Source organism: Dryas octopetala, chromosome 3, assembly GCF_963921425.1.
Source record: "Dryas octopetala chromosome 3, drDryOcto1.1, whole genome shotgun sequence".
Classification (NCBI taxonomy): Eukaryota; Viridiplantae; Streptophyta; class Magnoliopsida; order Rosales; family Rosaceae; genus Dryas; species Dryas octopetala.
The window spans coordinates 13,903,958-13,926,830 of record NC_141368.1 but is presented as its reverse complement, the minus strand read 5'-3'; the positions used below and the strand labels follow the sequence as shown (position 1 = coordinate 13,926,830).

General features: G+C 37.5%; 2 protein-coding genes across 4 annotated transcripts; one reads left to right on the top strand and one right to left on the bottom strand.

Annotated features, from left to right (window-relative positions):
• The first annotated feature begins 9,867 nt into the window (after nt 1-9,867).
• Nucleotides 9,868-22,277, top strand: LOC147291151 (B3 domain-containing protein Os04g0386900-like). 3 transcript variants are annotated; one of them, XM_086238338.1, is made up of 4 exons: nt 9,868-9,986; nt 10,265-10,442; nt 10,712-10,985; nt 22,160-22,277. In XM_086238338.1, the coding sequence occupies exons 2-4, from the start codon at nt 10,311-10,313 to the stop codon at nt 22,162-22,164; spliced, it is 411 nt and encodes a 136-aa protein (XP_086094464.1). In that variant the 5' UTR covers nt 9,868-9,986; nt 10,265-10,310; the 3' UTR covers nt 22,165-22,277. The 3 variants fall into 3 exon arrangements, with proteins under 3 accessions (XP_086094464.1, XP_086094463.1, XP_086094462.1); XM_086238337.1 differs by lacking the exon at nt 22,160-22,277 and adding an exon at nt 11,456-11,594; XM_086238336.1 differs by lacking the exon at nt 22,160-22,277 and having other exon boundaries at nt 10,712-11,249.
• LOC147291152 (protein NUCLEAR FUSION DEFECTIVE 4-like) lies at nt 12,388-17,007 on the bottom strand. Its single transcript, XM_086236475.1, has 3 exons — nt 16,465-17,007; nt 13,182-14,128; nt 12,388-13,092 (listed from the first exon to the last, which is right to left on the bottom strand). Exons 1-3 carry the CDS (start codon nt 16,771-16,773, stop codon nt 12,612-12,614), a joined length of 1,737 nt encoding a protein of 578 aa, XP_086092601.1. The 5' UTR covers nt 16,774-17,007; the 3' UTR covers nt 12,388-12,611.
• Nucleotides 22,278-22,873: the final 596 nt, after the last annotated feature.

The following is a 22,873-nucleotide window of genomic DNA, read 5'->3' as shown; positions in this document are numbered from 1 at the left end:
TATTTTCTAGTTCGAATGGCTAAGATTATTTTGGCTTAAATCCAATGGTCAGTAATCTATTTTCCAAAGTTACTTTCTTGCCCATGAGAATTGGTTTGCCGTCTACTAACATTCAATTTCCTTAATTAATTTTCTCTTAATTAAGGAAATTAATTTTCCCTTAATTAAGGAAATTAATTTTCCCTTTGGATGTGCCATACTATAGTGTAGTGTAATAGGAAAAAATAATTTACTTTTTATTAGTAAATTATATTCTAGTACCAAACTACTAATAAACTTAATGTGAAAAATCTTAACTCAATAAGTTTGTGTAAATGATAGTTTCTGGTATTTTTTACAGATGTATTGGCATTTTTGGGGAAATGCATTGATTATTGTAAATGTACTTGTTGTATTTTTACAGATTCACTAATTTTTTTTTTTTCTAAATGTACTAGGTTAGCTCTTAGGCTATCCACAGTGGTGAGAGTGAGAGTAAGTGTAATACATGGCCTGAAAAGTGATTTTATGGTCTGAAAAGTGATTTTGTGATCTGAGAGTGATAGTAATATGTGCTGAAGCTGCAGTGGTGCTGAGAGTATTACAGTTGTAACTAATTAAATTAAGCCTAATTTAGATTAAGTGATGGTTAATTTATAATTTATAACTTAAATATTTATAAAAATTATATCATTGGTTTTATTTTAAAGAGATCTTTAATATAAGGTCAATATTGAATATATTTGGATTTATAATTTTATGGCCCAAATTATAAATTATATATTTCAAGTTGTTTGATATTTTTTAAAGTTTAAAATGTAAAAAAATGGTAAACACAACACAATTTATTGTATTTTATAATACGAACGACGACAAACATATAAAGGAAATCATACTAAAATAACTAAAAACTGGAACAAGTACATAAACTTAAAACGAACGACGACAAACATATGAAGAAAATCACACTAAAATAACTAATACATTGGATCCGAGAAGGGAACCAACCACTTGCACCAACACATTGAGATCAGAATCATGGTTCATCAATGTTGTTCTCATTATCGTATGTTAGGTTTATCTTCGTATGTTAGGTTAATCTTCGTTGTTTATTTTCGAAGTTTGTTTCTTGTCTTTGTGTTTGCCGTTTAAGTGTGTTTGTATTTGTCAATTGCAGTTTGTGAAATGAAATAAAGACATTTATTTCCCTTAGCTGACTTGACATGACACAACCATCACATGCTTGCAAAATAATTCACTCAACCAATGACAAGACCATACACTTACTTCACACTTCATCCCATGCACAACATTGTTGCTTCACATGTGAGATTCGAGTATCTGTGAATCCATTAGGGAATCCAATGGGCAAGTTATCATGTTTTTTTCCCCTATAAATACCAAGGTTTAACTAGTAGGCCAACACATCCACATAACTATCGTTTAGAAATGGCTTCCTTCTCTGAGCAAGGTGTCGATGAGAGCTCTAAGCAAGGCGTCGGTGAGAGCTCCAAGTAAGGCGCCGGTGAGAGCTCCAAACAAAAGTGCGATCAAAGCTTGTGTAAGTGCCTCCCTAATTGTGCTGCTCCATTGTGCGATTATTGTTTAATGATGAAGCGTGCAAAAGAACCAGACTGGAGGTTCTGCAAGTGTTCGGATGTTATTTTGGTCCCTTTGTGTGAATTTTGCATGAGATTGGAGCTCAAGGATTTGGTCAATCACCCAAATCTTCACCACCAATGGTTAAACCACCTACCAGAGCCTAAACCACCCGTGCCATGCACTTGTGGGAAAAACCCTCCCGTTCAAGCATGTGACGAGTGTGGAACCGAACAGAAGATCTCAGATTGGTATAATTACGTGGGTGTCAATTCTTCGTCATCGGACTCCGAATAAGAACTTCGCTTCATTTTCTGTTATGTTGAATGCAGTTGTTGTTGTTGTTTTTTCTTTAAATTATCGTGTTGCTCTTGTTGTTTATGGTTGTTGAAGTTCCAATGTTGTATGGCTTATGTTGTCTAATTTATGAAATTTCCTTATTTTAAATATATTCAATATTGACCTTATTTTAAAGATCTCATTAAAATAAGACCAATGGTATAATTTTTATAATTATTTGAGTTTTAAATTATAAATTAAATATCACTTAATCAATATTAGCCATATTTTAAATATGTGTAAGATACTATTACCCAAAATGGGTCACAGCACCATTACTGTGAGAAATGGGTAACAACACTATTTGTGACCCAAAATGGGTTTTGGGTAACAAAATTTGGATATCCCCATTGTGGAAGGCCTAACGGTTGTACAAAACCGGCATTTCTTTGATGGGAGCCGATAACACAATCTTCAGAAAGCTTCATCCAAGCTTCAATTAGAGCTACCTCTTCACCATTAGACCAATTGGGACCTTTACCATGATTGAAATTGCAAAGAAAATTTTTCTACAATATGGGTGAGTGAAAATGATAGATAGATGTGTGAAAAAAATGAGATATGAATGCTCAATTTATAGGACAGGTGATGAAATAGCTGTTGGAAATTTTATTAAATTATTCTGAATTTTTTTTGAATTTTTTTTGAATTTTTTATATATTTTGTAATCATAATTATAACAGTCATTTATTTGCAGTCGTTAATCACCAAAGGTAATTAATTTAGATGGTCAGATATGCGCCACGTGTAAGGGCTATTTTCAAAAAAAAAAAAAACAGTCCAAAGATCTGGACCGTTGATCCGCAACAGTGCATAGATCTTGACCGTCCGTGTCACGCACGCGTTCTCATGGTGCGTCAATCAGCTTCTGTCACATGGGCTAGTCACTTGTTGGCTGCTTTTCACATCTCCTCATTTTTCCAAATCTACCCCTTGCATTTAATTTAATACCAACACAATAAAACAATAATAAATTTATGACAGAAGGGTTGGGAAGGAATTTCACCACCCCACTTTCTCTCAGCCATCCCCATCTGCATGTGATATTATTCGGTGGACCCCACTCTCACTCAAACTCTCACTTTCAAGTTTTGCATAAATCAATCTCAAATATTACCCTCTGTTAGTCTAACTCTCAACCTCCGGCCCATTAATCAACTACTGATAGTTAAGACTAACTCTCACTCTCACCCATTAATCATAGCCTTATTTGAATTTTAGCTTTTAGCTCAACTTACTTGGCTGATTGTCTTTTACACCAACAAATTTAGTTGTCGGACCCTACAATCTAATAGACCCTACTTTTTATTATTTTAAAGTTTTTTTTACTTTGTGTAAATCTTGCTGAAGAATAAGGGTAGGCTACAACCTTGCCGGACACTTGGTGTTTTTGCATATCTGATATATATATATATATATATATATTTTTTAATGTTGTAGAAAGGGTGATATTGAGTTTTAGAGATTACAAACAAATAATTTTGGATATAGTAACAGGTTTTAGGGTACAAATTGAAGTTCCTAGACAAAAATATTTTCTCGAAAAGGTACTAGTAAACCCTCATGATATTTTCTAGAGCAAATTACAATTTAGTACCTCAACATTATATGTTGTTTGAAGTTAGTACCCCAACTTTGAAAACTTACAAAAAAGTATCTTAACTTTCATTTTGTGTCAAAATAGTACCTCCGTTAGTTTTTTTGTCAATAAGGGCGTTATCTGCTGACGTGGCACTCTTGTCGCCCACGCATGGCGCTAATGTATCGTCACAGTTCTCTTCTAAAATTGCCATGTCAGCCCTTACCTGCCTTTAGCCCTCCAAAAATCTTTACACATCAGTAGTTTAAAAACAACTAAATAACTAAACAGAAAATAAATAATTATTAAACAGACAAAGAAAAAAGAAAGAGAATTAATTAAACACAAATCGCACGACCTTCCCCACCAAATCTCGTTGGACCTTCTTCTTCTTCCCCACCAAATCACATTTGGACTTCCTCCTTCTTCCCCACCAAATCGCGCCTGGACCTTCTTCTTTTCCCCCAAAACCATGGATCCCTGATTCCCTAAAACCCATAATCCAAAAACCCCAAATTCAATCCCACGATCGACGATTCAAAACCCTAGAACGAAATTGATTGTCGTGCATCATGGGTTGGGCTTTTCGAGCAACAGATGACAACAAAATTGTTATATATGGTAAGCAAATCATTTTTCTACGATTTCAAAGCACGAAATGGATTTTTTTTTTTTAATAGGTTTAATGGACTTTCTTTGTGGTCTGTGTTGCTTGTTTGGTAATGGGTATTCTCGGTGCTGGGTTTTATGCATCTCATGTGTCTGGGTATTTGGGTATTTTCATGTTGGTTGTGTAATTTTTAATGTCAAATGCTTGGCTGTTTGTTGTTGGATTAATAAATTGGGTGTTGACTGGTTGGTGGTCCAAGAATGTTGTTGCATTCACTACTGTCTTGCGGTCCTACTTGTCCCTTGAGAAAAAACAAAACAAAAAAGGCTATAGAATAAATTGTGTGTGGTTAATTTATGTAACCATTCAAATATGGTTAATTTGTGTTTCAAGTCTTGCCTAGGATTAAAAACAGTAGTGTTGCATTCACCACCATCTTGTGGTCTTTTTTGTCTCCTGATAAAGACTTTAAAAAAGGGTTGTTGAATATGATTGTGGCAACATTAACGTGCATGTGTGTGTGTGATTAAAGTGAATGTGTGTGTACAGTGTTAATTAATGTGATTAATTAAAGTAAATGTGTGTGTGATTAATTAAAGTGAATGTGTGTGTGATTAAAGTGCATGTGTGTGTACAGTGCACTACTTTAAACTTTCAAATGTTCCTAACTTTAGTTTTTTGTTTTTTCTGTGTATAGACATTCCTGAAAGATTCTCTATTCAATTATACCATGCTGGAGAATTGATAGACACAGATTATAAAGGAGGTAATATAACATGGGTTGACAACTGTGATAAAGACCTGATGTTATTAACAGACATTGATGACATGGCTGAGAAGTTGGGTTATGGGGGGTCAGTTATCTTGTACCACTACAAGATTCCTAGGGTTGAGTTTGAAAATGGGCTGAAGTGTCTGGAGTGTGATAAAGATGTGGTGCACATGAGTAATTTTTTGGGGAAAGACTGTTCAATTATAAACCTATACTTTGAGCACTTAACCCCAGACGAGAATTTATTAAGACATAAGTCATATGTTGATAAGGTAACTGGTGGTGAGCAAGGTGACCAAACAGTGGCAGCTGGTGATGCTATATGTGACCAAACAGTGGCAATTAGTGGTGAGCAAGCCCCTCAAACATATGTAATCGGTGAAGCAGCCCCAAATGAAGTAGCAAATTTTTTTGATGAGGATTATGGTCTAGATGATGATCATCCCACTTTTAGAAGGTTTGTGGATGAGCAATGTGAAATTGATGATAATGCAAGGGAAGGGGAGGGGAATGCGAGGACCACTCAGGGAGGAACTACTAAAGATATTCCTTCAAGTTCAAGGATATTGGAAGATTTAAATTTGGAGGTTCTAGATGATGTGGAGAAGGGTTACAACACTGAGGAGCTTGAGTCTGTACATGGGTCAGATGATGAGGATGTTCAACATAGAAGATACCCCGAGTTCAACCCTGCAACTGATATGGCAGACCCACAGTTTGTTATTGGACTCATACTCAAAGATGCAAAAGTGTTCAGAGTTGCTGTCAGAGAGTACTCAATTAAAAATGGTTTTGCGAAAATACGATTCACTAGAAATGAATTATTTAAACTGCATGTTAAGTGTATAGAGGGTTGCCCTTAGAAAATGAGGGTTGGGAAGATGTATAATCATTCTAGCTTGCAGATCAAAAAATTATACAAACATCATGTATGTGGGAGAATGCATGATAACAATAATGTTTTTTGTAGATGGATAACAGTGAAATATATTGAGAGGATCAAGCAAAATCCTACATGGCTTGTGGACTCATTCATACAGACAGTTGAATCTGAGTGGAATGTGAAGGTATCAAAGATAAAAGGTTACAAAGCATTGCAACATGCCAAAAAAATAATTGAAGGATCCCATGCTGAGCAATATAGAAGACTAAAGGATTACTGTGAAGAGATAAAAAGAACAAACCTTGGCAACACGTGCAAGATTATATTGGATGAAGGCAAGTTTCTAAGGTTATACATGTGTTTAGGTGCCTGCAAGGAGGGCTTCATAAGAGGTTGCAGACCTTTAGTTGGACTAGATGGCTGCCATCTGAAGGGGTCATTTGGTGGTCAACTCCTTTCAGCAATTGGGGTAGATGGGAATGAAGAAACATGGGTCATAGCTTATGCATATGTTGAGATAGAAAATAAGGACTCTTGGAGTTGGTTTTTGGACTTGCTGGCATATGATATTGGGATTGTCAATACAAATGGTTGGACATTTATTTCTGACCAACAAAAGGGGTTAATACCAGCACTACAAGATGTTTTGCCCAACGCTCATCATCGTTTTTGTGTCAGGCATCTGTACACAAATTTCAATGCATTGTACAAAGGTAAGGCGTTGAAGGATGCACTGTGGAATTGTGCAAGGGCTACTACACCGATATTCTTCAAGAAGGCAATGGATGATGTAAAAAAACTGGATGATGGTGCATACAATTGGTTGATGGCAAGACCAGCTGAGCATTGGAGCAGGTCACATTTCAGCACCTTTTCCAAGTGTGACATGCTTTTAAACAATCTCTTTGAAAGCTTCAATTCTGTGATTTTGAAGGCTAGGAGCAAACCAATACTAACCATGCTTGAAATGATTAGGACAATGTTAATGAAAAGGATCCAGGTTAGAAGGGACAAAATGATGAATTATGTGGGGGGTATCTGCCCAAAAATAAAAAAGAAGGTAGAGGATAACAAGGTTGGCAGCTCATCATGTGTGGCCACTTGGAATGGAGGCGATAGGTACCAAGTGGGGGCTGGAGGAACTTTTCAATACATTGTTGACTTGAAAGCACATGCTTGCTCATGTAGAAGATTTGATTTAACTGGTATCCCATGCATCCATGCAGTGGCAGCAATGAAGTTTATGCTATTGAAACCATAAGACTATTTGGACCCTTTCTATACTAAGGCTAGATACTTAGAGGCGTACCAGTGTTTGATCAACCCTGTGAATGGGTCAGGATTGTGGGAAGTAACTAACAATGTTAAAATATCTCCCCCACAATACAATAGGCAGCCAGGAAGGCCACGAATGAAGAGGAAAAAAAATCTGCAAATGAGCAGACATCAAACTTAAGTGACCTCACAAATCTAGGGAGGCAGGAGCAAGTTACCGTAAAGTGTAGCCATTGCAATAATACCGGGCACAATGCAAGGACATGTCATAGGCACAGGCCCCCTAGAGAAAGGCCTGCACCAAGCACGTCTGTTCCTACAAGAGAGAGGAAGAACAAAAGATTAAAGGTATTACCATTAACTTGCCTTTGTGTTTGACATAAACCAGTCACCAATGCATTTACAATGTCTTTCTCTCATTTTATGTAGGCAACAAGGACTTCTTAGGATACAAGGGCTTCACAAGCAACAAGTGCTTCCCAGGAAATTAGCTCTTCCCAAATCTCCATCTCCTTTGATCCACCACCTACAACACAACCATCATAATGAATGGGGTTTACTAATTCTGATTTGATAGTTTGGATATATGTGCAGCAGTTTAAAGATTTTTGAATAGAAACTTGGTGGAAGTTGACATTTTGGATATATGTTAAATGGAAGATACTGTTTTTGGTGTAGATGAATCTTCTTTGCAGGCATTTTGGTACAATTTGGGGAAGTACTTTTAGTTTGGAGCAGACATTTTGGCACAATTTGTTGTTTCAAATTTGGATATTATTGGATTAAATTTCAGGGTATTTGGATATAGTTGACCCATATATTGTCCATCATTTTATGCAAATTATTTGGTTTCATTTTGTTGTAATTTCAGTAATGGTGCACTTAAATTTTGTCCGATTAGAAAACTTTTATTGATTTTGGAGAACTTTGTTTAATTAGGTACTTAAACTAAGTTAATTTTGTTTCAAGGTTTAGTAAATAGTGAATTGTGCAATTAGGTGAATTTTTATCATTTTGTGTACATACTAACTTCATCTATTATTTAGCAGCATAATGTGACGGCATACATAATGTGTAGCTACTTAGCAACATATGTAATCCAAAGCCATCAGAAGCAAAATTAAATAGCAAGCATCAAAAGTAAATAGTAGCCATAAAAATGGCAGTACGTTGCAATTGAGGGTTATTTCATTGTACATTTTGTATCAAATTAGCTTAACTCAATTTGCATAATGATGAGGAAATTGCATAAATTGAAAATGCAGCAATTGAAATTGCATAAGTTACATTGTTACAAGGGGTTAAGAACATCCAAAACAACCAAAACCCGTTACTGCCAGTGCCAAGTAGAGTTATGTTAGTGGAGCCAAAACAGACAAAGGAACCAAAAAAAAAAAAAAGCACTACAAGATAATCAGATTTAGCATAGAAACAAAATGAAATCAACCAAGACAACGCCATCACGCCCCAAAATATTTTATTCCTCCTTCGAACAATTCTCAATTCATCTTCAATAATGGTTAACCTCCTCGAAAGTCCTGGTATGATCACCTTCGAACGCTCGCACATGGGGAGATTCATCCAATCCCAAAACTGACACCCTCCTTGTTGCAAATGAAAACCAAAAGGAAACCCATTTGAAACAAACGGGAACTGAAAAAATAGAAACAAAAAAACCAAGTTAAGACAATAAGAAAGAGAAAGCGGAAGCAAAAGAGAAAGAGGATGAGGAAGATTAATGGTTTAAATCTTCAAATCAACCACCATCACTTACCTATTCTGGAATTTTCGGAGGGAGAAAATCTTAGATTTAGAATGGGCCTCCCTTGATTTGGATCCTGCTCTTTTATTCGGTGCTTGGATTTCATGGGTCTTCACTCATGAATGCTGCATTCTTTGAAGCAATACAGAAAATCTTAGAGGGAAAGAAGAAAGAGAGGATTACCTGCAACGACATGCTCTAGTACATCACTTATCTGAATTTTTTATTTTATTTTTTATGATGTTAATCTGACGTGGCAAGAGTTAGATGCAGATAAGGGCTTACATGGATACACGTCAGCGCCACGCGTGGGCGACAAGAGTGTCACGTCAGCAGATAACGCCCTTATTGATAGAAAAACTAACGGAGGTACTATTTTGACACAAAATGAAAGTTGAGATACTTTTTTGCAAGTTTTCAAAATTAGAATACTAACTTGAAACAACATGTAAAATTGTGGTACTAAATTGTAATTTACTCTATTTTCTAATATGTTTTTGGTCAAATAACATTACTAGTAAACCCTCATGATATTTTCTAATATGTTTTTGGTCAAATAGCATTTTTGGTTCATGTGCTTTCATGAAATTTTTATTTTAGTCATATATATATTTTAGTAATTTGTATTTCCAATATGATAGTATTAAATTCAACTTATAAATCTCGTTTAAATTATTAACAGAAAATCTAAAGTGGCAGCACGTGAGTGCGAATATCTTACCACCTGAATGCCTACTTAAGTCTCTGCCTACCTTTAAACCCCAATCAATTTGGCATTAAAAAACCTTAGTTTTTTTCAAACTAATTGTGTTCAATATAGAGTAGGACTTATATAAAAAATTTAGGTGGAGTAAGACGTCCAAATTGTCAATCACTTGTGAATCTGTGATGCATATCCAGTTTTATGTCAACCATTTAAACGGTGTTAACAATGTTGATTTAATTCATATCGTATTGGAGTTAATGAGTTATACGATTGGAATTGTTTAAAAAAAACAAAACAAAACAAAACCAGAGGAGAAATTTTTATTAAAAGTAAACCAAAAGTATCATTTGTCTTTTTATTTTTCCTTCCTCTCGTTTTTCACTTGTTTGCCCTTTTGGCTGCTGATTGTCTCTTCCTCCTCGCTCTCTCAGTAACTCGGCTACTATCACCTTAGCACAACACTCCCCGCCAGATCTTCAAAGGTACATCCTTCAAGTTGGTTACAGATTATCTGATGTCTAGGCTTTATCGTTCACCTAGTATGCTAAGCACTCATTGCACTGTCAATTAGATGAAAAATGCGTAAGCTTTTCTCCTTCTTATTCATAATCTCGTATTCTTATACTAATAGCTTTTCCTTTTCATATTTTTATCATGCATTTTGTTTCTGATTTCTTATTCATCATAGTTTTTTTTGTGTGTTTTGAACTGTTGGGTATGTTTCATCAAAAGCATGATAGCATATTTGTATTTTTTGCAGATAATTTCTTGGTTAAGTTCCATTTGGTGAAGTAGAAGATCCTGAAATGGGAAACCCAGCCCAACCCACACCAAATGCCACCATTGAATTGCAAGGGGATGAGTTTTGGCCCCTCTCCGGGAAACCCTTTTTTGATGTTGTTCTTGCAAAATCTCATGTCAAACCCATGTACCAAATGGTAATCACATTATCAGACTTTTTTGTCAATAGACCATTGCAATGAAGTAACAATTTGTTCAATGAACGCAATGAATTTGCAATTTGAATTTTAAGCTAAAGATACTTTGGCTCCCACTGAGCCACTTTTTTTTTTTTTTTTGGTCTTTGCAGTTATTGGCAATAATGCTTTAGATCCCCTAACTAGTGTGTGCTACTTTTACTCTAATTTGGGATCATCATTTTATTAGCTTTAGTCTAGTTTTCTGAAATAATCATTTTTTGGAATAGGTGATCCCAACCAAACTTCATTCGAAACTACCTTCTGGCTTAATCCCTACGGTTATCACCTTTCGGGGCAAGAACTGGGAGATGATGTATAATGGATCACACACCAGTCATAAAAGGTTTGATCCATCCTGGAGAAATTTTGTCAACGACAACAATTTGAAGGTTGGAGATGCATGTGTGTTCGAACTCATGGAGTGCAGCAGCACGGGGCTAGTGTTTAGAGTTCAAATTCTCAAAGGTGGCATCCCATCTGAATTTCTAGCCAAGATCAATGGTGAGACAGTAGAAAAACCCCTTGTTCTAGATTAGTATATACCATATTGCCTTTTCATGGATGCTCTCATTTCTTGAATGGCATTACTGGTCAGGAGCTAATATAGTTTGGATATATGGATTTCCAGTAGACCCTTTAAGAATGCTTCATTTATGTTTGTTTAGGTCCACCTGTTTCAGTCTAGGTTTTCTGATGTAATTTGACTTGATGTTTTTGTAACATGAGCATCTATTGTATGCATGATTGGATACCTTTAAAATAGTTAACTCAGTCGTGTACGTAATTATAATCTGACTATACATATTTATATCACTAATAAACTAGTTAAATCACCCCTCCTAAATGGCAGTAATAATTAGGTGAACATAAATTTTTTCAGGGGACTCCCTTGGGTTTCCAGTTTCCACAACTGTTCTCTTTAACAATTTTTTACCATTCAACTGACCTGCTGTCTAAAAATGCATCTACAGACCTGAGGAATGATTTCTGAAGATCCCATAATCTACTATTATAAAGATAAGATCTGTTTCCAACAAGTTGGGAACTTGGGAGGTTATGTGGCCTCCTCGATGGATTGTTTGAAGCAGATATAAATTACACACACACATAAATCAACACACAGACACATACCAGAAAATCCCAAATCAAAGGAAAACTCTTGCCTAGGTGCCTTAGAAGACTGGATTTTCTTCAAGGCAGTTATCTGTTGAAGCTTATGTAACTTGAAGAGGATGACACTGATATATTAAAAGCCTCTCGGTTGCCTTTGTTTTAGCCCATACTTTGATTTCTAATTTAGTAATTTACCACCAACAGTGTAGTTATCTTCATTTTGAAAACAATTGTATCCTTTCATTGATTCTAGCAGTTACCATTGATTATGATGCTTCTGAAGTTAAATTTTACTTGATTAAGCTTTTTCATCGTCTCCCAAGACAACTTTAGACGAGAATGTTTAGGCTCTCAAACATGGGTCAAATGTAATGATTAGGAGCTCAAACTTAAAACACCTTAATCGTCCTGTTAATCGTCAGTAGTTTAATCTGTAAAAAATAAATCAGTTTGTAAGGTCTGGGGCTAGCCCAGGTGGTGAGGGTGTAGGGAAAATGGTTAGGATTATGATAGGTCATAGGTTAGATCCTATCCCAATGTACCAAAAAAGATGCAGTCATGCTTTAGTTGTTCACACGTCTGTAAATTGTACTTTGAACTTTGAAGCATCTATTCCTTTAACCCCTTGACTCTCTTGATTTATTTTTCTACCAAGCCATTGACAATCTTTCTGAACATACCAACTAAATCCCTGATGGTCTTGGATGAGTCACCATGATTCAGAATTGTTTGCTAGGCTTCGTTTAGAGTAGGTATATCCAAGTCATCCCCTTAAAAGGACAGTAGTATGTGTGAAAGATGATTAAAACTCATCCACAGAACTTTCTACTAACTTTTCTTTCTGACATCTTAATTTGTACTACGTTACATGTAATCTCTTTATCTTCCCAGTCAGTGAAACAAGTATACACTAATCACTGGTATCTACGCTATCATATCTTTAGTTCTCATTCAAATTCCACGCATATATGAGCTTTTCCAGAAGTTCTGATCATAGAACCTATGAATTCATATCTAAGAGGAGGATTGTGTCTGAGTCCGATTCCTCTCAAAGCGATTGTAAGCAGTCCTGGTCCTTAGGAATAGCAAGAAACTTGAAGCTAATCCTATTATTGAAATACATCCCCACCATATAAATGTCTGCCGATAGCATGATCTACCCATGCACAATGTTGCTTCCTTTAACAAGCTCACCTGGGTTGTTGAGCTTCCTTCATTGGAATCATACACTAGAGCTGCAAGAAGGCCGTATAGTAGTGAGCCAATTGGGATGTTGGTTATGAGAATGTTGTGGTTTACCCCGGCGCTGTTTGGCCCGAAAAGCTCTGATGTGACTGACACAGCTGCAGCAAAAACAAACCCAGAGCTTATCCCGATCAACCCTGTACCGGCACGCAACATAGCCTCACTGCCTGAAGCAGTAAGCAAAACGAAGGCAATTGGTGTTGGTATTAGAGCGACTGCAAGCCATCCAGTTCTTGCAAAATAGACCTTACTGCATTAGCAAGAAGCAGGTTAGCTTTTATGGCATATTGCTTTTCTCATTCTCCAATTGATAAAAGCTATAGTTTTCTAGATACATACTCACGCAGGAAATCTGGGGCAGCCGATAGCAAACGACCAAAGAAGGAGCATGCAGAGTATAGTGTGACAAGAGAGCTAGTCAGCGAACTGTATCCAAGTGATTGTGAAATCTGCCCAAGATTGTTGCTATAGACCAACCCAATGGTTCCCCCACAAAAATATGCCACATAGTATAGCCAAAAATCCCACCGGCGTACGAGCAAACTAGCTGAATGCTCTTCACCTAGCGCTGTTAGCTTGTCTTTCTCCATCACCTTCCCAAAACCAGCAAAACACCCCAAACAGCCTTCCTTGTCCATCAGCCCATAAGCAGTGTTACTTGTGGCATTAACACTTTCACTTTCTGCAATGAGTTCCTTATGGAGCTCAAGATCATCAGGGTCAACCAAATTAAAGGTTGATGAGTTATCAAAGCGGAAGCTCGAGGGGATGTTCCTACGAGCCCACTCCCGAGCATATGCAATACCAGGCAGGCACAAAGGTAGGATCAGGAGAGAAATAGCACCCACTAAGAGCATCCGAGCTGTTGATGCATTAGAGGATAGTGAGTTGATGAGGAGGAGATATAGGCCAGTGATCACAGCTAGGATGTTTAGGCAAAGAAAAATGATGGAGTCAGGGCGAGTGGCCTCTGCAGGAAGTGGGTGAATAGGGGGTTGGCGGCGTATGGGGATGAGTGCAACACCTGATGTGAAGAGTATGGGGATGAGTGCAACACCTGATGTGAAGAGCGGAACTAGTGCATTTAGGAAGAGATAGATGGTGTCATCATTTGGGTTTACTGCATTGGCAATGAGGGTGTACAGAGCTGCACTTACCCCATTGAAACTGATTGTGAGGGACAATGCCAATGCCCGGTTGGCTTGGAAGTGTCGGATGCATAAAACATAGCAGACAGTGTTGAACCAGCAGATGCTACATCCAGCCAACAAGCATAAAAGGAATACCTGCCAAACGAAAAATTAACATTACCTTCTGGATTTGGGTCACGCAAAGCTAGTTATGAATGCTATGTATTTCCAGTTGATCATAATACTCGAGTTCACATCATGGATTGTGCACATGAGCAAAGGATTTGGGGATGTGAATGGTGCAAGCAGAAAGATTAGGAATCCTGCAACAAATTAAGAATTTTAGGCTTAGCTAGCTTGTTTTTTGAGCCTCACTAATTTGTTTTTGTTTTGTTTCCAAATGTTGGTTGCTATTTTTACATTAAACTATATATATTTTAACCATTTTAGAAGATGAAAAGAGGAAATCTTGGTCTGGCTTGTTTTGTGGCCACATTCTTATAAGAACAAAAAGAGAATTGAAACTAAAAAAATCATGAAAGACAGATTATACAGTTAAGAGTGATGATCGAAGTGAAATAATTAATGATAGTTCGGTTGTGATTGCAGATGACTTATTTGAGATTGGTGTTTTTCAGGTAAGTCTCTCATAATGGTCTACAAAATGAAAGCTTTACTTATCTACTGTATATATATATATATATATATATAACCAATTCAATTCATAGAGAAGTTTTGAAGCTTTGCCAAACGTTATTTGTTAATTTATTTTAAGAACTTCCTTTAACAAAACAACTAGTTGTTTTATCAATAGATCTGAAGGATAATTTGGCAACCTTCACACAAGTCCATAGAATAAATTTCTTTTGGTATGAACTATGAAGTCATTAGGATAAATTAGTAAAGTTACATAGTTACATATATGCCTATATATCTTTGTCCCTCAACATTTTTCACTACTTCAACTTCATCTTTCTTCTCTCACCACAGTAAACTAAGCCCTACTTGTAATTTCTTTAAACCTTAGAATTTCTAGGTAATTTTTTTTTTTCTTTACTAATTTTTTATATTTTCATGATAAGGTTTTGTTAGGTCAATAACTTTAACAAATAACAATTGTTTGATTGATGCGGTTTCGAATCAACCAATGAGTCAATGACCAATAGAATTATTTGTACCTTATTTTACTAGGAACAGTGATAATCACATCTCAAAAAAATAAAATCTACATCATGTATAAGTCTCACCTCTATAAAGTCTTACGACTCATTTATTTGATAAATTGAATTTATTTCTATAAGAGACAGGATCTAATATAATTAGTAATTACAATATTTGTATCTTGCTCTTATAGATACAATTTTTATGTAACCAGATATATAGATATATATTCATCATATCTATCAATTTTAGTACATAATGAGATAAATAGACACATAAAATGTAGGTGTCGGTTATAGAATATTTTTTATTTCCCTCGATGGCTCATAGCTAGCAAAACTCCTTCTTTGTGTTTTTGGATTTTTGACTGATTAATAACTTCGACTTATACAGACCAAGAAAATAAAAAAATTTGACTTACCAGTGCAACTAATTTTTTTAGTCCTATCTTTAATCTATTTCCGAATAAAAATAATGAATTTATTCTAATCTATAAGATGCTAATTTCGAGAAAACATCAGGACATAAGATAATGTTTCACTAACATTTGGGATCGTATAATAGAAGAGTGACACTGACTTGCTATAAATGTCAAAGATAAAGACACTTCCCTTCTAAGGAACCTAAAATATAATTTAGCTATTTACATCTTAGTTAAAATTTCTTTTTCTTTCTGCTAAAAAAAAATATGCACCCTTAGGGGCCTCAGACATATGCTAGTCTATATTTCATTTTAAATCTTAAATAAATCTTAAATTTCATTTTATTTGATTACTTAAATTAAAATTTATTATTGGTGATTGATTATTTTGAAGTTTCAATATAATTTGTTGTTTATAATTTTTTATGCACACAACTATAGAATAAAAACTCAATAAAAAACAAAAACTATAGAATAAAAACCAAAAAAAAAAAAAAATCTATAGAAGTTATTAGTGGCTCCACAACCTTAAATGGTTTGAAATTTTTCATAAAAAACTGGTAGATTGACACTGATGGATGTGTTTTGTCTCACTTGCTATTTGTTAACTGTCTCTTTCTACAGTTTGACTTATATAGGACTTATAAAAAGTAGGAAATCAATGCACCAACCTCGATGCTTGTGGTTGTGGTAGTTCTGTGTGGCGGTTAGAGCTTCACCAATTTTAGGTCAAAATTTCACTGGTTTCCCCAAGAAAAGACAAGACTAAAATTAAAGAAAGAAAAAAAAAAAAAAAAGGAAATAGAAATCCCAAAAAAAAACAAAGAAACCCACTTCAACAACATGATCATAATAAAATTTCAAGAAAGAGAATTAAGGAATTAATTAAAGAAAGAGTTGTCAAACTAACCAGAACATAAGGCAGAGAGATGACTCTTTGAATGACAAACCACTGGAGGCCATAACCAAACAAACCCATGAAGGCAGCTATGAACATGACCACCCACAATGGAAAATACATGAGAGTGACCCCAGAACACCATCCAAAGGCCTTGCCCATGTCTGAGGCCACAGAGAGATAGTTGAGCTGCACCTGTGAAATCCCAAGCACAGATTTCAGATCAGAGGAGTAGGATGAGAAATCGAAGTTTGTGCCTGTGAATGCCTGAATCCATGTTGTTGCCACAAGTATCATCCATTTTCTTGATTGGCCTACCATGATTGATTGACTGATTCTTGTGATGATCAATCAATCAATGGAATCAATCTTGGTTGTTTGTTTGAATGTTATTGAAATTTGTTGTTGGGAGGGAAAAAGGGTATAGGGCGGTTATGGGTTTGAGGGGGGTGAGAGAGAGGGAGAGAGAGGGTTTAGAGGGTGGTCTTGAATTTTGATGAAACTAAATTTGGCAAATTGGTAGGTTGTTGTTGTAGTTGTTGTCTCCCTCATTTTTGTTTTTCTTTTATCAATCTATATATGCTACGTTATGTGTGCATATATTATTATGGCTTTTGTTTTAAGCTTTTTGATTTGTTGACGCTTGTTGAGGATAATATGGTGGTTGGGGACAGAGGGGACCAAACCTTGAAAGGCAGTTGCAAGCATGATATAGCTGAGGGATTTATTTGTAATTTGCACCATAATCAAGATTTGCATCATAACCACCTTTCATGAAATTTTTTCAATGCGTTTTAGTCTTTAAACAAAATGTTAGGATCAGTGGCCAAAAAAAAACAAACAAACAAAATGGTAGGATACAATATCTCTCAACCTCTCTGCCCCAAAAACCCAAGTACACCCCTTCTCTGCTCTGACTCTCTCAACCACTACCTGTCTCTGTACACTTGAACTCACTCACTGATTTCTCTAAAAACCAACCTCTCTCTTGTTGATGTGAGTCAACCCATGTGGTTATTGTGTAATTATTAGAATTAATTAGGTAATTTATTAATTCCTGTATTTTAGTTATAGGCCCGTGTATATAAACCACACTTTGTGGTCTTAATCAATTAAGCAGAAATAATATTGAAAACCCTAAACCTAAAAATCTTTTTCTGTTCATGGTATCAGAGCATGGTTCTCTACCGAACTGGTTTTTGAAGAATTTTTTTCCAGAAAAATTCTGTTACTGTACGTAACTGTTTGTGTTCCTTTCCGCTGCCACCATCCACTGCACACCCCTTCCCTGCCATCGTCCGCTGCACACGCACCCCCTGCCACCGTCGCTCACTGCACACCCCCCTGCCACCATCGTTCGCTGCGCACCCTCCTGCCACCGTCGCTCACTGCGCACCCTCCTGCCACCGTCGCTCACTGCACACCCCCTGTCATCGTCGATCGCTGCACACCCCCCTCTCTACTGCTCCACGCCGACCAGTCTCCTCTGTGCGCCGACCAGTCGCAGCGACGACGCCGTCTTCTTCCTTGTGCGCTGTCCAGTCGCAACGACGCCGACCCGACGCCATTCGCTTCTCTGTGCGCTGCCCAGTCTGCACCGACTGACTGCGCACACTGACGCCGCCCCACCTGCCTGTGCGAAGCTCCAACTCGTCTGTCTGCGCGTGCGACTGCTACTCGTGCGCCAGAGACGCCGCGTCAACCCGCCTGCCGCGAGCGCACATCGCCTCCGCCTGCCTGTGTGAGTCTCCGGCTGACTGTGCGCACTGCCCCGCTGCCTGGGCACTCTGCTTGCTTGTGTCTTTCATCTTCGTGCACGAGCCGTACTTCTGTTGGCAGTGGGTCGCTGGTACACCGATCACTGGTGCACCAATTCTGCTGCTGGCAGCACCCACTCGGCTCTGTGCGACGGTCTTGACAGCGCCCAATCACCTGTGCGACATCCTGTGAGACAACAGTTTGTGCCCCTGCTGCCCGAGTGGTTTCCCACTGTGCGTGTGCCTTCGTTGTGATCTGCTTGCTCTGTGTTGCTTTGTGCAAGAAGAAAAAAAAAATGATGCATTCCAGGGTGACCTCTGTTAGTTCTTCCAGGTCTGTTGTCAAGTCAGGTATCTCTAACTCTGTTTTGAGTACTTCTGCTTGTACTAGTGATGGTGCATGGATAATTGATACAGGTGCTACGGATCATATAACTTCTGATCGTTATGTTTTTAGTCATTTTTCGTCTGTCTATTCTAAGCCATTTATTGTCAATGTCAATGGTGTGTCGTCTCCTATTTTAGGAGATGGCACGGTATCCTTTTCCTCTGATTTGTCTTTGCATAATGTGCTGTTTGTTCCTTCCTTGAATTGTAACCTTATTTCTGTTAGTCAACTAACCAAAACTCATAATTGTGTGGCCACATTCTTTCCTACCCATTGTGTTTTCCAGGACATTCATACCAAGGAGAAGATTGGCAGTGGTAGAAAGAGTGGTGGATTGTACTATCTGGATAGTGGGGTTTCCGCTTCAGATGGTCGTGGCATTGTGAGTCTAGTTAGTGATGGTTCCTCCGAAAATCAGAAGAAGATTTGGTTGTGGCATCGCCGACTTGGTCATCCGTCCTTTAGTTATCTTCGGCGTTTATTTCCCTCTTTATTTCGTGGATTGAACATTTCCAATTTTAATTGTGAAGTTTGTGTGTTGGCCAAAAGCCATCGTTCAGTGTTTCCTTCTAGTGCTACACGTATGGATGTTCCTTTTGCTTTGGTCCACTCGGATGTTTGGGGTCCGGCCCCGTGTGGTACACATAAAGGAATGAAATGGTTTGTGACATTTATTAACGATTGTACTAGAATGACTTGGGTTTATCTTCTGAAACATAAAAGTGATGTGTGTGCTGTTTTTCGCCTTTTTCATCATATGGTCCTCACCCAGTTTGCCTGTCCTATTAAGGTTTTGCGCTCAGATAATGGCGGTGAGTTTGTTAATACAGAGTTGACTCAGTATTTTGCTTCTGCGGGGATCCTTCATCAGACTTCTTGCGCTCATTCTCCACAACAGAATGGGGTTGCTGAACGCAAAAATCGACATTTATTGGAAGTCACTCGGTCCCTTCTTCTGGGCGGTCATGTGCCTTCTTTGTTCTGGGGTGATGCCTTGAGTTCTGCCGTCTATCTGATTAATCGGACCCCATCTAGTGTCCTTGACTTTCGGCGACCTTTGGATGTTCTCTCGGATTTTGTCTCTCTCCCAGGTATCCTTCATTTGGAACCCCGGGTTTTTGGGTGTGTTTTTTTTGTGCATTTACATTCTCATCAGCGATCCAAGCTCGCATCTCGGGCTTTAGAGTGTGTTTTTGTTGGTTATGGTCCATCCCAGAAGGGGTACCGGTGCTATCATCCTTCTACTCAGCGCTTCTATGTTTCTATGGATGTCACTTTTCATGAACATCAACTTTTTTATTCTCCCCGTCCATTGGATTCTACCCTTCAGGGGGAGGTTTCTAGTGAAGTGCAGAATCGAGATGATATGTTGTTCTTTGAGGAAGGGTCAGAACAGACTACTGATCACCCAGTGTCTGAGTCTGAGAATGAGACTGAGACTGCAGAAATTACTGCGGATGAGACTGAGATTGCGGAAATTACTGGGGATGATACTGAGGATATGGTAGGACAACAACCCACGAATTCTGAGCCTGAGGAATCACCACTCCATGATAGTACCGACATATCTCCTACTCCATTGAATCAATCTTCTTCATCCATTGAGGTAACAAACAATACTCTCGATTCACATTCTGGTTCAAATCTTGTTTCTAATACTTCTAAATTTACACTTCCTCCTCGGTCTAACCGAGGACAACCACCAGCTAAATATGAGCCAGATCCAAATGCCAAAGTTAGGTACTCAATTAATAATCATGTGTCATCTGTTAGGCTTTCAAAGTCATATGAATCGTATGTTCTGCAATTATCTTCTGTTTCTATTCCTAGTAGATTGCAGGATGCTCTTGCAGATTCTAGATGGACCAAGGCTATGGCTGAAGAAATGGCGGCATTACAGAAGAATTCAACCTGGGAGTTGGTTTCTCTACCTAAGGGGAAGAAGACAGTTGGATGCAGATGGGTGTTTGCAGTCAAACACAAAGCTGATGGATCAGTTGAAAGGTATAAGGCAAGGTTGGTAGCAAAGGGTTATACACAGTCCTATGGCATAGACTACTTGTAGACGTTTGCTCCAGTGGCCAAGTTGAATACAGTACGGGTTCTGTTGTCTTTGGCCGCTAACAAAGATTGGCCACTCCTTCAGTTTGATGTAAAGAATGCCTTTCTCCATGGTGATTTGACTGAAGAAGTATACATGGATCCTCCTCCAGGTATACCAGAATTTGATAATACAAGATTAGTATGTAGACTGAGAAAGTCTTTATATGGTCTTAAACAATCTCCAAGAGCCTGGTTTGGGAGATTCACCCGTGCAATGAAGAACTATGGTTATCGGCAGAGTAATTTTGATCATACTTTGTTCCTAAAGAAAAGGGGGAAGAAGATTACTGCTCTTATCATTTACATTGATGATATGGTTATGACTGGAGATGATTATGAGGAAATCTCTAATTTGCAGAGGTACTTGTCTAGAGAGTTTGAAATGAAACAGCTGGGGGACTTGAAGTTCTTTCTTGGGATAGAAGTTGCTCGGTCTAAACATGGCATATTCCTATCTCAAAGGAAATATGTTTTAGACTTGTTGTCTGAAACTGGTATGCTTGGGTGTAAGCCAGCTGTCACTCCTATGGACCAAAACCATAGACTTTTCGAGTGTTTGGGGGCCTTGCCTGCAGATAAGGGGCGATATCAGAGACTTGTTGGAAGATTGATATATTTGTCTCACACTAGACCTGACATTGCTTATGCGGTTAGTGTAGTAAGCCAGTTTATGCATGCCCCGTGTAAACCTCATATGGATGCTGTGGAGCGAATTTTGCGGTATTTAAAATCTGCACCTGGTAAAGGGTTGTTGTTTGCTAATCATGGTCATGTGAATGTTGAAGGTTTTTCTGATGCAGACTGGGGTGGTTCAGCAGATGATAGAAGGTCTACCTCAGGCTACTTTACCTTTGTAGGAGGAAACTTGGTGACCTGGAGGAGTAAAAAGCAATCGGTTGTATCTAGATCAAGTGCAGAGGCTGAATACAAAGGTATGGCACTTGGAGTAGTTGAACTTTTATGGTTGAGACATTTATTGACTGATTTAGGGTGTCCACCTACCAAGCCTATGGACTTGTTTTGTGATAACAAATCTGCTATTGATATAGCACATAATCCTGTTTAGCATGATAGAACAAAACACATTGAGATTGATCGACACTTCATTAAAGAGAAGCTTGAAGCTAAGATTATCAACTTCCCATTTGTGAAGTCTGAGGATCAGCTTGCAGATGTGTTGACCAAGGCCGTAGCAAATAGGGTGTTTTTGGACTCACTAGACAAGTTGGGCATGTGCGATATATATACACCAACTTGAGGGGAAGTGTTGATGTGAGTCAACCCATGTGGTTATTGTGTAATTATTAGAATTAATTAGGTAATTTATTAATTCTGTATTTTAGTTATAGGCCCGTGTATATAAACCACACTTTGTGGTCTTAATCAATTAAGCAGAAATAATATTGAAAACCCTAAACCTAAAAATCTTTTTCTGTTCATCTCTTTCTATTTTTCTTAGAATGAAATGAATTGAAGTGGAGCAACACCTTGGTCTTTATACAGCCACAAGAAGTTGGCAGCTCCTCCTTGTTGGTCCAATAGAATTCAAGCAGTGCAATTACTTTAGTATATAATTTCAGGTACAGTGGCTAGTTCCAAATGTGAACTTCAAACCTTCTCTTTATTGGCTGAGACAAACAGCATGTAATCATAACTCATAAGAGGCAATTGCTATTATTACTAAGAATTCAAGGGAGCCATGGGCAGCACAATTGCTTTGCTGCGGAGCACTTTCATTTTCTTGGCTAAGCTCCGTTTGGTTTGCGGAATGAATTCATTGAAAATGTCATAATCATGCTTAATATAGAGAGATGTGAAGACGAAATGAATTCATTGAAAATGTCATAATCATACTTATTTCAGAGAGATGGGAACGAATAATTTCCATTTCAGTGTTTGAAAATGCTACCATTCCATTGTTTGGTTACGGGAGTAATATAAATCAATACTTATTTTCCAATAATACTCTTTTATTGTAAAAATTATTTATACTTGACTAAGTAAAATGAGATTTTCAAATTATAGTAAGGATAATTTGATAATAAGATCCCATAATAAATGTTTTCCCAAGTGAAGATAATGGCAAATTCCAAATTCTCCCTTTCATAGGTATCTCATACCTATATAAAAGGTAAGTCATTCTTAAGAGTGTGCTTACCCAAATTTGGAACGA

Coding starts and splice junctions, on each gene's coding strand:
- LOC147291152 (XM_086236475.1), bottom strand. CDS start 16,773: ATGGTAGGCCAATCAAGAAAATGGATGATACTTGTGGCAACAACATGG. Junction 14,129..16,464: donor TCTCTCTGCCTTATGTTCTG/GTTAGTTTGACA, acceptor TTCGTTTGGCAG/GTATTCCTTTTATGCTTGTT. Junction 13,093..13,181: donor GCCCCAGATTTCCTGCGTGA/GTATGTATCTAG, acceptor TTGCTAATGCAG/TAAGGTCTATTTTGCAAGAA.
- LOC147291151 (XM_086238336.1), top strand. CDS start 10,311: ATGGGAAACCCAGCCCAACCCACACCAAATGCCACCATTGAATTGCAA. Junction 10,443..10,711: donor TCAAACCCATGTACCAAATG/GTAATCACATTA, acceptor TTTTTGGAATAG/GTGATCCCAACCAAACTTCA.